We start from the raw sequence: 14304 nt of genomic DNA, 5'->3' as shown, positions 1-14304 counted from the left end.
AAAAATGAAAAAGGTGAGGCAGGGGACCACCCTGGGTCCCGGGGGGGGGATGGTGGCTCCTTTTCTGGGCGGCGGGAGGAGGCCCCGGGCTGGCTGGGTGGGGGCCGTGGCCCTGGGTTGGCGCCCGCGCGGTTTCTCCGCCCGTCTGCGTGGCTGTCGCCCGCCCGGTGGGGCTTGCGTGCTGCTGGATGTGGTAGGGCATGCTCGGGTTGGGGGTTCCGGTGCCGGGATTGGCGATGCGGCGGCGTAGGGTTGGTCGCCAACGGGCTTACACTCATAAGAGATTCACACGATTACTGGGTTCTAGATCACAGAACTGATTTGTGTACACTCTACCCCTATCAATCACTTAGCTTATAGTCTTATAGACACCCCCACCCCCATTCTCCTCTTTCACTGGCCAATTGGCCCCCACATGGTGTAAACCGGAAATACATCTCGCTGACGATAGCACCAGCATATTAGTAACTAGTTTAGATGTTCAATGTATTTCTTGTTGTTGTTTGTGTATGTGTTTCTTTTCTTTCTTCTCTTGTATTTCTTTTCTTCTGTCCCCCCATAATCCCTTCCTGTTCGCTGCTTTGTCATAATAAAAAGGTATTTTGAATGATCACAATGGGAGTATGTCAGACTCTCCATGTGAAACATTAAAACTGTTCAGAATCCGGGCACTTAAGGCCCAAGTACACTGCATGCGTGATCGTTGCGGTTCCGGTCCGGTTCAGTGTTGCCTGCGTGCCACGCAGTCCGTCAAAAACAGGCAAATCATACCGGCTGCTGCACGGCTGCGGTCCGCCAACCTCGTCCCCCCCGTGAGCTCTCGCGTGATCGCGCGCGATAATGTGCCATTTAAAACAACGAAAAACACACGGAGTCTATACTCATCAGAGAAGCAGAGAGAGAGCACATATTTTCTTTGCATATTGATATTTTAGTAAATCTGGAATTAAGAGACGGACATGACTGCATCATGATGAGATCAGGACAGAAAAACACACATAATAGGACACCTTGCAGCTTCCTTTTTTATATTGTCCTTATAGAAAGGATCTGCTGCATCATAAATGATTTTGTGGGTTTCCACCTCCATGATGAAGCGCTCATCATCCATCTTCGCTCGTGTTTAAACCGTGATTAGGCACCTGGGTTGTTACGTCCAGGCCCAGCTCCGCCCATTTTGCCGGATGCGTGTCCGGCAAAAATAGAAAATAGCCTATACCATCCGGCGGGCATGCGGCACGCCGGAGGTGGTTCGCAGTCAAGCCGGAGCACTGACGCGGCCGGTATACGTTGAACAATAGGATATAATGGGAACGGATTGGCTCCGGCGCTATTTTTTACCGGAGTCGGACCGGAAACGCAACGATCACGCATGCGGTGTACTTGGGCCTTTTGACTTCCATTCTCTGTGTCAAACAGCTGAACAGGACAGGTTTAAAAAAAAAAAAAAAAAAAAAAAAAAAAAAAAGGTGAGGCTTACCATTGAAAGGAAGTTTGAAATGATAGGGAAATATGACCGTGGTGTCCGCGTCCGTAAACTGGCTTGACAATACAGCAGTAGAATGGCTACGAGCTCGGCGGTACTCCTCCGTTGGTCAGTCTTTATAAGTTAAGGTGGCCATTATTATTATTGTAACATCGCCAAAGAAATCGCCAGCTTCGTCAGGTTTTTAATCATTTATTTCAGAACTTGCCTTAACAACATGCTTACGAGCCTCCGCAGCTGACGTCCAAAAACAGAACACGGGAAAATGAAAGTAAAAACTCCAATACACTCTCCTTCGGTGCGTTCAGGTACAGAAAAAAACGTCCGCCACATTAGAATCCGATTCGTTACATTATTACAGGAATTGTTATTATTACTATATTATTATTCCTGTTTGTATTAATAATTCATTTGTTTTGTTATATGTAATTGCCATTTCTAATATAGCAGCAGTATTTATTATGGATTTAGTGTAGGTTTTTGGGCTGTGGAACGAATGAATGGAATTATAATGTATTCCTGTGGGAAAATCCTGCTCGACATACAACCATTTCGACTTACAAACAAGGACCTGGAACGCATTAACTTCGTATGTAGAGGTACCACTGTAATCGTAATTTGGATGTTTGTGAATCGTTCTTGAATCTTCCACGGCCGAATCACCAATAATCCAAGAATCGGAAATTTCACACACTTTTAACGCTGTCATAAATAATCGCATCTTGAGCATGTCGTCATATGTCGAGAAAAACGATGAGTCAAACTTTACGTTGGATGTCGAAATGATCGTATGTCTAGGTACCACTGTAATCCAGAGGTTTCAGGACATTAAATAAAAAAATTACCCCAAAGCTAATTGAGAAGCACTCTTTAAGCCCTAGCTCCATCTAGTGCTATAGCAGAGAAGTACAACAGAATGTAGGCTGAATTTAAGATTCTTGTGCCGATTCATATTCAGTGATATTTTCATAATTTGCTGCAAGACAATAACAACTGGGCAGCGGGAAGTAGCGAGTCACCTGGCAAGTTCAAGAAGTGCGTTCTGGCGGTACTGTTCCTCGGGGTTAGTGGGCTCACAGTCATGTTCGTCGAAGTAGGATGCCATGTTGCTCTATGATTAAAACAGAACAACCACAGATAAGAATGGATGGAGTTTGACGTGCGATTAAACGTGTAGATAGAATTCAATAGAACTTTTAGGGTATCAGACTCTTTTCAATCAAATTGTAGAACAGACAAGTGACTAAAACAGCACCGCGACCCCTTAAAACGCTCAAATTCGTTGTTTTTCCCCTTTATGTCGTTTTTAAAAATACAATAAAATAACGCTACATTAGCGATCCGTGAATACATGCGTTTTTTTTCTAGAAAAGAGATACGATTTACTACCTTAGGAATCTAAATCACTTCCAACAATAAACATTTGTCATTCTTCCGGGTAACACTGTCTTAGTCACGTGATCTGCTTACATCCAATCAGCGCAAATGAGTTCTTCTTCGCTGTTGAAAAGCAGCAGTGGCGCGCTGCAGTTGCTCAGCTAAATAACAAGCACCACGCGGCATGACCGCGGAGAAGATTTGAAAGAGCAGCATACAAAAATGAGGCGAACATTGAATGTACAGCGGGTTCTGAAACTGTTTTACGACGAGGAAGATATTTCTTCTTCCTCGTCTTCGTCCGAGGACGAGGAGGAGAATGACGAAGATGAAGAGATGATAGACCCATCCTTTGGGTCCGATGATGTCGCCAGTGATGGGAGGTAATTCAAACCAAATATGAAAATGTACAGCTTTTGTTTTGTTTGTTCTCGTTTTTTTTAAATATTACTACTCCGCTACATTTTGTTACACTACAGTCGTTCCTTTTTTTCTCTTTGGTTTTGGGTTAACCCTAACCAGTTTCAATAAATGAGACGTCGCAACAATAATCACATGACTCCATTATACCAATCACGTAACAACAGTCATATGACCACATACAAAGTTTGCAGTCGAAAGTTTTATGATCTCGCTGTAAAAATTTGGATCAACACCCTAAAGTCATTGATACAATTGAATTCTTTTCAGAGGCGTCTGGATTAATGTTACACGTAAAAAAAATATGATTCGTTGCCAAATCATGATTCTCATCTGAAAACAGTTCATAACATACCAGTAAATTCTACAGTTAAATACTTGGGCATACACAAAGGATGCTGAAATTTTAAATTACGTTAATATCTGGAACAATTTAGAAAACTTTAAATCGCTTTAAAATATTTGGTCTCAAAGGGACATCTCTCGAGTATTTCTCACGATAGAATGCCTTATTACATTCATTTACCCAGCCTGTTCTCTATCACTTTCAAGAAAAGTGATCAAATCAATAAATCAGGCTAATATTAATTACATTTGGAATAGACAAAAATATTATATTTGAAAAGGTACTTTAATTAATGATTATGAGAAAGGAGGCTTTAGAGCTATTAATGTTGATTGTATTAATGGCACTATTAAAATAAATTGGTTACGATCCTTTTTGAAAAGCCAGAACCAATTATGGTGTCAAATTCCAAACTGCATTTTAACCAGTTAGGAGGTACTGAATTCTTTTTGAGATGTGATTTTGACCTTTAAAAAATTCCCTTAAAACTACTGTATGTACCATCAACAGGTTCTGCATTATTGGAGAATCATCTATAACAGTCAAGTGCACGGGGGGCTTGAGCACCTGCCCCTTTGCTCCTACATGCCCAAAGTGCCCCTTTTGACTGAGCTTTTTTCCCTGTGTTTGTACCTGTGTGCTTGTCGACTGTGCAGGCACGCCACAGAGTACTTTGCTTGAACACCGAAAACACCCTTAATTAAAAAAAAAAAAAAAAAAAAGCTAGCTGTTTGCCGCTAAGCCGCCGTATAACCCCCCTCCGCCCCCTGCACGCTGTTCCTCTGTGACCTGGGTGTGTGGTGAGGAGTCTGAGGAAATCCGGTGGTTGAAAACAAACAGTGTTACCCTATTAAACTGTATTTAAGCAAGTTCTCTAATAATGAAATAATAGTTTTGAAAAAAACTGTGCTGATGGTGGCTAAGTGAACATCTATAGTCCCTGACAAAAGTCTTGTCGCTTATCCATTTTGTAGAAACAATTGCTAATAACCTGACTTTTAATTATTCAGTTGGTTTCCAAAATGGCTCATATGAAAGATAAGACCCAAATGATGTTGAATGTACAAAAATATATTTGTTTCACTGAAAAAAGATTTATCATTTAATGAAGACATAAAGGTCAAATTTTGGCAAGACAAAAGTTTTGTCGCCCACAGAAAGTAATGTGAAATTTGAACAAAAAATGTACTTCAAATACAAAAATATGTTACATAACATAAGCAAATTAAGTAGTGGTGCTGTGCGATCCAAATTTAATATTTTGTATGACTTCAATGGGCTTCGGCTAGGATTCATACAATTTATTGATGACGTCATCAGGAACATCAAAGAAAGCAGTCTTGCATGCCTCCCAGAGTTCATCAACATTCTTGGGTTTCGTCTTCCATGCTTCCTGTTTCATCCTACCCCAGACATGCTCAATGATGTTCATGTCTGGTGACTGGGCTGGCCAGTCCTGGAGGATCTTGATTTTCTTTGCCTTGAGGAACTTTGAGGTAGAGATTGAAGTATGTGATGGAGCACCATCTTGCTGCAGAATTTGTCCCTTTTTATGGTTAGGAATGTAAGAGGCAGCTAAGATTTGTTAATATTTCAGACTATTTATGTTGCCTTCCACCCTGCAGATCTCTCGCACACCCCCATACTGGATGTAACCGCAGACCTTGATTTTGGTAATGATGTAACCACCAAACTTCACTGTTTTCTGAGTGAATCTCTGATCCATGCGGGCTCCAGTAGGTTTCCTGCAATATTTGTGGCGACTGTGGTGTAATTCAGTGGAAGATTCATCTGAAAAATCCACATTTTGCCACTTTTCCAGGGACCATCCTTTTGACAGGCTGTGGCCCTGGCAAATGCTACACGGTTTTTTAATTATCTGCACCCTGAAAGATAAATAGTCTGAAAGATCAACAAATCTTAGCTGCCTCTTACATTCAAAATCTTACATGTCAAAATTTGAAATATTTTTGTGAACGAAATGTACCCATTATCGTCAGACGGAGCTTCAATTATGCGATTTTTTTTTTTCCCTAAGAAAGATGTTGGGATTATGAGATCCAAATTCTTTAAGTTTCCCATTTTACCAGAGGCAAAGGAAGTTCATCATAAAATTGTTAACAGAGCGTTCCCCTCTTCAGAATTTTTAAGGCTCCGTTTTAATTTGGACCACAACAACTGTATTTTTTGTACGAAGACATTGAAAGGACTGACCATATTTTTTTTGCATGATAAAATAAATTAACACTAGAAGTCCCAGAGAATTATTGTACTCCTAATAGTCCCAAGCAATGGCCGATTTGGCCTCTACCCCGGAAAAACCCAGAGGTGGCCAAAATGACCCAAGTGCTTTTGAATTGGAAAGTCGTTGTCCGACAGACAAGAGCCATTCATATATGGGAATATTAGGAGTATTTGTCTTGGGGAAAGGCCGATTTGCCCTTTGCTGGGTTTTCTAGTGTTAAACTTTCTGGGAAGATTTCCATGACTGTTTATTTCCTAAATTGGCTAATCTATCTAGCCTCCCAAAAGAAAATGTTTTATATGGTATCTCTGTATTAGATTCATCCCACGATCTAGCCATCAACATAATTATGATTCTTTGTAAATTTTTCATACACAAGTATAAATATTTCAAATCTATGCCAAATTGTAATATTTTTCACACGGAATTATGTCATTATTTTTCTTTTTGGAAATATATGAAGGGGTAAAATGCTTTGAAACTGTGTAGGATTATTTATTATTTTTATTATTTATTATTATTATTTTGTTTGTTTTCTCTCTGCTTTTTTTTTTTTTTTTTTACTTATTTGTGATTGTAATTTCTGATGTTGGTTTCATGATAATTCCTTAGGCTTCTCTGTTATGTTTAAAGAACAATGTACCATGCCACTTATGTTGTTATGTTTGTGGGAAAGACAAAAAAAATCGTGCTGTCGTGTTCAAACACAAGGACTCCTTAAAGCGCCGTAAAAGAAAACAAAAGGGGGGGGGGTAGCGCTTGTAAATATTAATAAAACATGCGAGCTTGAAACTTCCAGTTTTTATTTGGCACCGATAGACCACGGAAGTCCGGAAATAGGATCGTTTTAATTTCATGGTTGAAAATATGCACTCATGCTCCTGGGAAGGGTGATTTTTTTTTTTTTTTTTTAAAGAAAAAAATTGTAAAGGTTTTCCAGTCAGAATTTGAAGATTTTGGTGTATATTTGGCTTAATATATTTCATGTGAATAGGTTATAGTATCATAATAACCGTTCATATATATGACATTGTGCTGAGGGGAAAAAAGTACCATTGTTTAAATCAGACATTGTAAGCAGTTACTCATTATTTATGAGTATTTTTTTTCACCAGATACTTTGTTACTTGAGTGAATTATCTGGATCACTACTTTTACTTAAGTAATTTTATTTTTGAAGTAACGTGCCTATCACTTGAGTAAAATAAAAAAATGTTACTCTACCTACCTCTGCTTTACAGGTTACTAGTGTTAGGGTTTTAAAGTTGTGTTTAAAAACCTGTTTAGGGTTTGTAAAGTAGGGCTGAACGAAATTGGGGAAAAAAAATGTTATTGGGATTTTGGGGGGGTTGGCGATATATTGCGTTATTAAAACTAAAATAATTTTCACCAGACTCGAATAGCTCTGTTTGGGAAGACTTTGGTTGACTCACTATGAACACATTGTATTCATTAGAGATGTCCCAATCCGATCACATGATCTGAAATCGGGCCGACTGCACCATTTTCTTCAGAGGATCAACATCGGGTGAAAATTAATTTTTTAAATTAAAGTATTTGTTTTTCTGCTTCATGCTCGTACAGCCTCTCACGCTGCCTCCTGTAAAGCAGTGCGACCAAACAGTTTTTCATGGTCACCAGTGAGCTGGCGTTTGGTACTTAAACAAGCTTGATACATCCAAATAATATTCTAACAGCTGATGATCAATTTTATCTACTCTCAATGTGCTTTCTTCAATCAGAAAAGTAATAGTTAAAAAAGATTACTCACGATAAAAAGTGCACTAATTAGGGGTGTGTAGGCTGTCTGTATTGAGCATTTGCTTGTGCACACACATGAACGTTGTGGCCCGCGTGTTTTTTTATTTTTTTATATTAAACCTTCCCAGCGTTATTTCGTTGTGTAAATGCTTTTATAATGATCCTAAAAATATATAGGATATTTAAACATTAAGAACACTTTTTTTCTAAACGTTTTTTTCTGCCAACTGAGAATATGTAGACTATTTAAACATTAAAAAAGTTGTGTTTTTTCTGCCAACTCGAAGAAATGAAAATAAATTGCTGCTGCGTTTTTTTCTTTCGCGTCACTCCAACAACAACAAAAAATTCGGGTTTTTCGGGCTGGGCCTGCAAATCTAGTTAACTGATCGGGCTCTGGCCGGGTGGGGCTTCAATACCAGCGGGCCGTGTCGGGTCGGGCTGGATTTTTTAGGCCCGATCTAACCTCTGTTGCATATATAGTGGGTAGGGATGTCATGCCGATCGATCGGGTCCGATCACGTCATTTTCAAAGTATCGGAATCGGCAAAAAAATATCGGCCATGCCTTTTAAATTTTTATTTTTTTTATTTTTTATTTTTATTAAATTGTTTTCTAATTGTATTTAACGTTACAGACATAATATGTTACACTCATCCAGAGTCTTTAGTTTAGGCTTAAGGTAGGGTTATCAAATTTATCCCGATAACGGCGGTAATTAATTTTTAAAAAAATGTATCACGTTAAAATATTTAACGCAATTAATGCATGCGCTGCACGACCCACTCACATATTGTCGCGCTCAATCTGTATGGCGCCGTTTTACCTATATACAGAGATAAAAGGCAGCGTAAAATGAGTAGAGTGAATTTTGGCAGCCTTTGGAGCCTTTTTTTTAATTGGCTAAAGCCTTACAATCCCTCTCCCTACGATTAGAAATATCATGGGAAGCAATGTGGGGAAGCAAGGTAGCAATTGATCTTTTTCTTAACACCTTATTTCCCAACACAGAGAAGATATATCAATTGGTAGCACCACGCACAGTCATGGTTCCACTTCCCATCATGCATTTGGGCATGGCTACAGTATCATTTACCGAAAGCTCAACAAATACACTAGATGGCAATATTTAGTCACAATATACAAAGTCACAAGTCTTTCTATCCATGGATCCCTCTCACAGAAAGAATGTTAATAATGTAAATGCCATCTTGAGGATTTATTGTCGTAATAAACAAATACAGTACTTATGTACTGTATGTTGAATGTATATATTTGTCCGAGTTTTATTCATTTTTTACTTAATGCATTGCCAAAATGTATATGATCGCGAAAAATTATCGGGAATGATTGGAATTGAACCGGGAGCAAAAAAAAAGCAATCGGATCGGGAAATATTGGGATCGGCAGATACTCAAACTAAAACGATCGGGATCGGGAGCAAAAAAACATGATCGGAACAACCCTAATAGTGGGCTAGGCCTACATTTTACTTTTGTTCTACATTGCAATTTAGTTGATGTTTTGTTTGCAACTGAACTGATCCCTGGATTGATATTGGAAGATGCTGCTGCACTACAATATTTTCTTTGTCGTTTTCTTTAATATTTACTTGAATATTTTTATTGATGGGTCGTTGTGACTAAAATACAGTGACTGTTATTACTGATTTTGCACAGGAGTTCAGATGTTGCACTGTGTGAAAGGCTGCTACTGTGTGTAAAAAAAAAAAAAAAAAAAAAAAGAGAGAGAGAGAGAGAGAAAGCCCTGGTCACATTCAAAGCACTAATTAAATGCTGTGATGTTTTTTTTTTAATATACAGCGTATATATCTGAAAGTATTTTCATTTGACTTCAACAAGAGTGACACAAAAGCCAATAAAAAGTTTGCTTTAGAATTTTAATGCATCCCAGGCTTTAATGCATCGCGATGCATTGCCGAATCGAACCGAATCGAATCGTGACCCTCTGAATCGAATCGAATCGTGGCCCTCCGAATCGTAATCGAATCGAATCGTGAGGGCATTGCTGATGCACAACTCTAATCCCTAGCATTCATATAATACCGTTTAATCCTGGCTGAGAGGGTTAATTTGTTAATGATGAAGATTGGTGTATATAAAATGGATCCAGGAAGCTCTGCACACATGCTGCTTTTATGAAGAAAAACAAAAGTTTACATTTAAAAAAAAACCCAAAAAACAATCACACGTCCCGCGATGGGACTATTTGCTCATGTGCGCATTGCAATGGCGATGTTCAAACGATATTTTGTGGAGGCCTATTCCAAACTTAGGTTAGGATTTCAATCTAGGGTTAGAGTTTCAAATTAGGATTTTTCACTGACTATTCAAATTGTTGTGAAGAGCCAGATAATTTTGATTTCAATGCTATGTTTGAAATCTCAATTTACCATGTTCTTATGTATAATAAACTGAACAATCCAAAATGCATCTGTTTACAGATATGAGCATTGCGGACCCTCTTGCCGGAGGTCTACCCAGAGAAGGTGTGGGACTAGGAGTCAAACGAGATCCAGATCTCCACAACCTGAGCCACTCCATCACTTGGAGCCTTGGAGAACTGGAAACGACCCTGACATTGCCCCACCAATTAGCCCCTTCATGCCACGGAGACCACCAGGAGCCCAGTTGGACAGTCATGTCGCCTATTCACCGCGGGACCTCTTTCAGCTGTACTTTTCTCCAGCCACACTCCACAAACTGTGTGAAAACACCAACAAGCAAGCAGCACGCAATAAAGAAATGGGAAAGAAGAACATCTGGGTTGATGTCGATGTTGAGGAACTCTGCAAGTTCATCGGGCTCCTTATATTCACATCTGTGGTGTCAATGCCAAACATCAAAGATTACTGGAAACAGGACACAATTACATCACTGCCGTTTCCAGGCACCGTGATGCCAAGGGATCGTTTTCGGAATCTGCTCACCAACATTCATCCGAGTGACCCAGAGGAGGACCGAAAAAATGACAAGAGGAAGGGAACTCCATCGTATGATAAGTTGTTCAAGATGAAGCCCCTTATTGATGACATCCTCCGTGCATGCCAAGCCCACTATCATTCGAGGAGGGAATTGGCTGTGGATGAAAGACCGGTGGAAAGAAGAACTGGAAAGACCCAAAGCATGACGGTCAAGCCTGCTAAGTGGGGGATGAAACTAATTGTGTTGGTCGACTCCAGCAATGGTTACACGGTTAGTTTTAATGTTCATGTAGAGAAAAATCACACGGAAACAGAGCACGGGCTTGCTTATGATGCCGTGATGAACCTTATCCAGCCATTATATCTCTGTACTGGCTACCATGTTTACATGGACAATTTTTATTCCAGCCCCCAGTTGTTCCTTAAGTTAGCAGAGCTGAAGTTTGGAGCCTGTGGAACATACAGGGACAACAAGAGCGGATGCCCAACTAATAGAGAAAACGCGCTCACTAAAACCTCAGAGAGGGGTGCGGTCAGATGGATCAGGGAGGGCTACCTTGTTTTTGTTAAGTGGATGGACACCCAGGAGGTGTCTATGTGCTCCACGATCCATCCGGCGTTTTCTGGGGAGGTGGTCAAGAGAAGAGTGAAGGACGAAGACGGCCGCTGGTCAACAAAAGAGATCTCCTGCCCTACCCCGGTCATTGCCTACAACAGAAACATGTGCGGTGTTGACCTGTCGGACCAGCTGTTGCAGTACTACTCCACCAACCGAGAAACTGTACACTGGTGCCGCAAAGTTTTCCTGCACCTTGTGGACATTGCTGCCACTAATGCCTACCTTCTCCAATGTGAAATCAGCACCTCAAACCAGATGAAGCCCATGTCCCGCAAGGACTTTCAAACAGAGCTGGCGGCTCAGCTATGTGGTGTGGACTGGAGCGACAGGACATCCAGTAAAATTCCAGGTCACGTTCCTGTTCCAATTGCTGTGGTAACAGACTCGCGCTTGAAAACCACACAAGGCCGCAGGAAGTGTAAACATTGCCATCAAATGGGCAGAAGGAACCTCACTCCTTGGATGTGCAAGTCCTGCAATGTGTCATTGTGTGTTATTTTGGACAGAAACTGTTTTGAAGAGTGGCATACGTAATGGGAAAACAAAACTGGCCCATTTCATATAGTTTGTAATCAGGGTGGGATACAAAGCTTACGATACAATTGTGATATGACGATCTCACAATATGGTGATACAACAATTATCGCTAGATTGGTCATCATCAATATATTCTACAAAACAACAAACAGAAAAGCAAGCTTCTGCTGTGAATTGGAATGAGTTTATCACTAGTAGACGTACAATCCATTTGAACTGGGAGGGTTCAAATGGATCCCTCCCACTTCAAACGGATTGAACGTCTTTGGCCGTCAGTGGCAGCCAATGCCAGGTAACGAGGTAATTTTGAGGCGTTTAAGGTCCTGTTGACTTTGGGTTACAGAACAGGAAGTGACACAGGAATCTTCCAAATGATTAGGCAGTGACTCAAACCCACAGGAAGTGACCTGGAAATGCCCTAAAATTAGGGGTGTAACGGTACACAAAAATCTCGGTTCGGTACGTACCCTGGTTTTGAGGTCACGGTTTAGTTCATTTTCGGTACAGTAAGAAAACAAAATATAAATGTGCTAGTTCTTTATTACACACCTTTCAACAATAGGAACATTAGCCTATACAAAGCTAGAATTCTGCTCAAAAAGTAGCGGGTATTTAAAGATAATCCAACAATAATTTGCCTTTCAGACCCCGCGTATTTGTCAGCTTTCTTTCTGAAAGAAAGAAGAAAAAAGTCCTGTGCTAAAGAGAAAAGCAATCCCAATGACAAAGATTTTAACATGTATTTTACAAATGAAATGCCTCAATGAATCATTTTTTTCTTCTTATGAACTGATATCAAAAGCTTTATTGGTGGAAGCGCCACACAGAAATTAATAAATTTAATTGTGTAAGCAGGATCTGTTTATTATTATTTAATTACAGGTGTTTTAGCTCATTTCATTTTATTTAAATGGGCTATCATTTATTTTATTATGTGTGTATATTTTACAAATGTGATGTAGTATTCATTTATATTGTATATTCTATGTTGTATAACTTTAGTTCCTATGCGAATATTAGTTCCTTCTTGTTTTGTTGTGGTAGGAGGGTTTTGTATTAAACTCAGGGCTGTGTTGGTTATTATTATAGCAGAGAAGACAGCAGTAAATCAACTAAAACAAGTAAACTGTGCCCCGATCTAGCACTCAAGAGATCTGATGGACTCAAAAAGTGGGTTACGATTGCATATTAGTTTGAAAATCGACCGGATCCACCGTATTTTTACGCGAGTGACTTCCGGTCTCCCCGATCCTAGCTACCGGCAGTAGTATTGGTGCAGGAGGGTCGAGTCTCGCGTCAAATAATAAACTCTGCCGTTCTTTTCGCGTGCGTCGTGTTGAGCCGCTTCTGGGACGAGTCTAACACGCGGTCGCACTGCGACTGGTGTGCATTGGCTGATTGACTTTAACGCCCGTGTTTTGCGGCGGCCACATTGTCGCGCCATTGATGTTTCTGGGTTATACTGTCCTACCGTGTTGGTCCTCATTATAGCTTTATATAGCATTATAGCATTACCGAAACGGTTCAATACATGTACAGTTACACCCTTACCTAAAATGAATAGAAAGTGACCTGTAAATGGCCTGAAAATCGGAAAGAGTGTCTGTGAATGCTCTGTTCATTCGCCCCACCCAGTCTAAATGGATTGGATCACCATCAACGGCAGCCATTGAGTTAACTGAGACACTATTATGATAAGATTTTGGTAGCAACTTGTTTCTTGCTTTTTTACTTTGAACACTGACACAATTTTAAAACGATATCTTGGCTGGATCATATCGATAACCTTTTGGGATACAAAGTATCACAATATTAGTATCACAATTCAATATTTTGTCACACCCCTAGTTCGAAATATTTGTAGATAATATGATGGCATCTCAATTGTCTCAATGGCACATTTGCACTGGAGAATGCCAAGCTGTTTGAAAAGTCGCACCTGAAGTTTTACTTTAAAAAAAAAAAAAAAAAAAAAAAAAGCCTAAATTTTTTTTTTTTTTTAAACGATGTCTTTATTTCAATTGATCATAATCATGTTTCCACACTGTTCTTTTTCAAGTTACAAAACAGTTCATTCGGTATAATTTGGGTTTTTTATTGTGATAACTAGTATATATTTTATTCAGGTTTTTCTTCAGATTTTTGACCTATCGTCATGAAGTAGGTTATAGTGAAATAAATTGTTCATATAGATGAAGTTGTGTTGGAAAAAAAACAAGCATGTCTTAAACATTTTTTAATAATAATAATAATACATTTTATTTATAGAGCGCTTTTACCGGTGCTCAAAGGCGCTTTACAGTTGAGGAAGAAAATAAATAAAGCTCACACAACGTGGGCAGTAGACAATTGAGAAAGAATTACAAATTAAAAGCCAGTTTAAAAAGGTGAGTTTTTAACAATTTTTTGAATGTGGAAATATTAGAACAGGTGCGGATGGTTTTAGGGAGTGCGTTCCAAAGTGAGGGGGCAGCAACGGAGAAGGCTCTGTCCCCCCAAGTACGGTGTGTTATTTGTGGGGGCAGTGCGAGAATGTTTCCATTAGATGAGGGGGGGTGACGGGAGGGGG

The 14304-nt window shown here is 39.7% G+C and overlaps 2 protein-coding genes across 2 annotated transcripts in view; one reads left to right on the top strand and one right to left on the bottom strand.

The window, feature by feature from the left end:
* Window positions 1–2999, bottom strand: part of rnf181 (ring finger protein 181) — a 17908-nt gene extending 14909 nt beyond the window's left edge. The window contains exons 1-2 of the mRNA XM_057831130.1: window positions 2876–2999; window positions 2506–2597 (exon numbers count right to left, since the gene is read on the bottom strand). Of these exons, the coding sequence (XP_057687113.1) occupies window positions 2506–2591 (86 nt within the window). The 5' untranslated portion in view covers window positions 2592–2597; window positions 2876–2999. The remainder of the gene's footprint in view (window positions 1–2505; window positions 2598–2875) is intronic.
* LOC130912947 (piggyBac transposable element-derived protein 4-like) lies at window positions 2992–14304 on the top strand. The gene is made up of 2 exons (XM_057831125.1): window positions 2992–3246; window positions 10100–14304. Exons 1-2 carry the CDS (start codon window positions 3086–3088, stop codon window positions 11730–11732), a joined length of 1794 nt encoding a protein of 597 aa, XP_057687108.1. The 5' UTR covers window positions 2992–3085; the 3' UTR covers window positions 11733–14304.

This window comes from Corythoichthys intestinalis, chromosome 3 (assembly GCF_030265065.1).
Source record: "Corythoichthys intestinalis isolate RoL2023-P3 chromosome 3, ASM3026506v1, whole genome shotgun sequence".
NCBI lineage: Eukaryota > Metazoa > Chordata > Actinopteri > Syngnathiformes > Syngnathidae > Corythoichthys > Corythoichthys intestinalis.
Note: the sequence above shows the minus strand (reverse complement) of the source record. Positions and strands in the feature narration are given on the sequence as shown.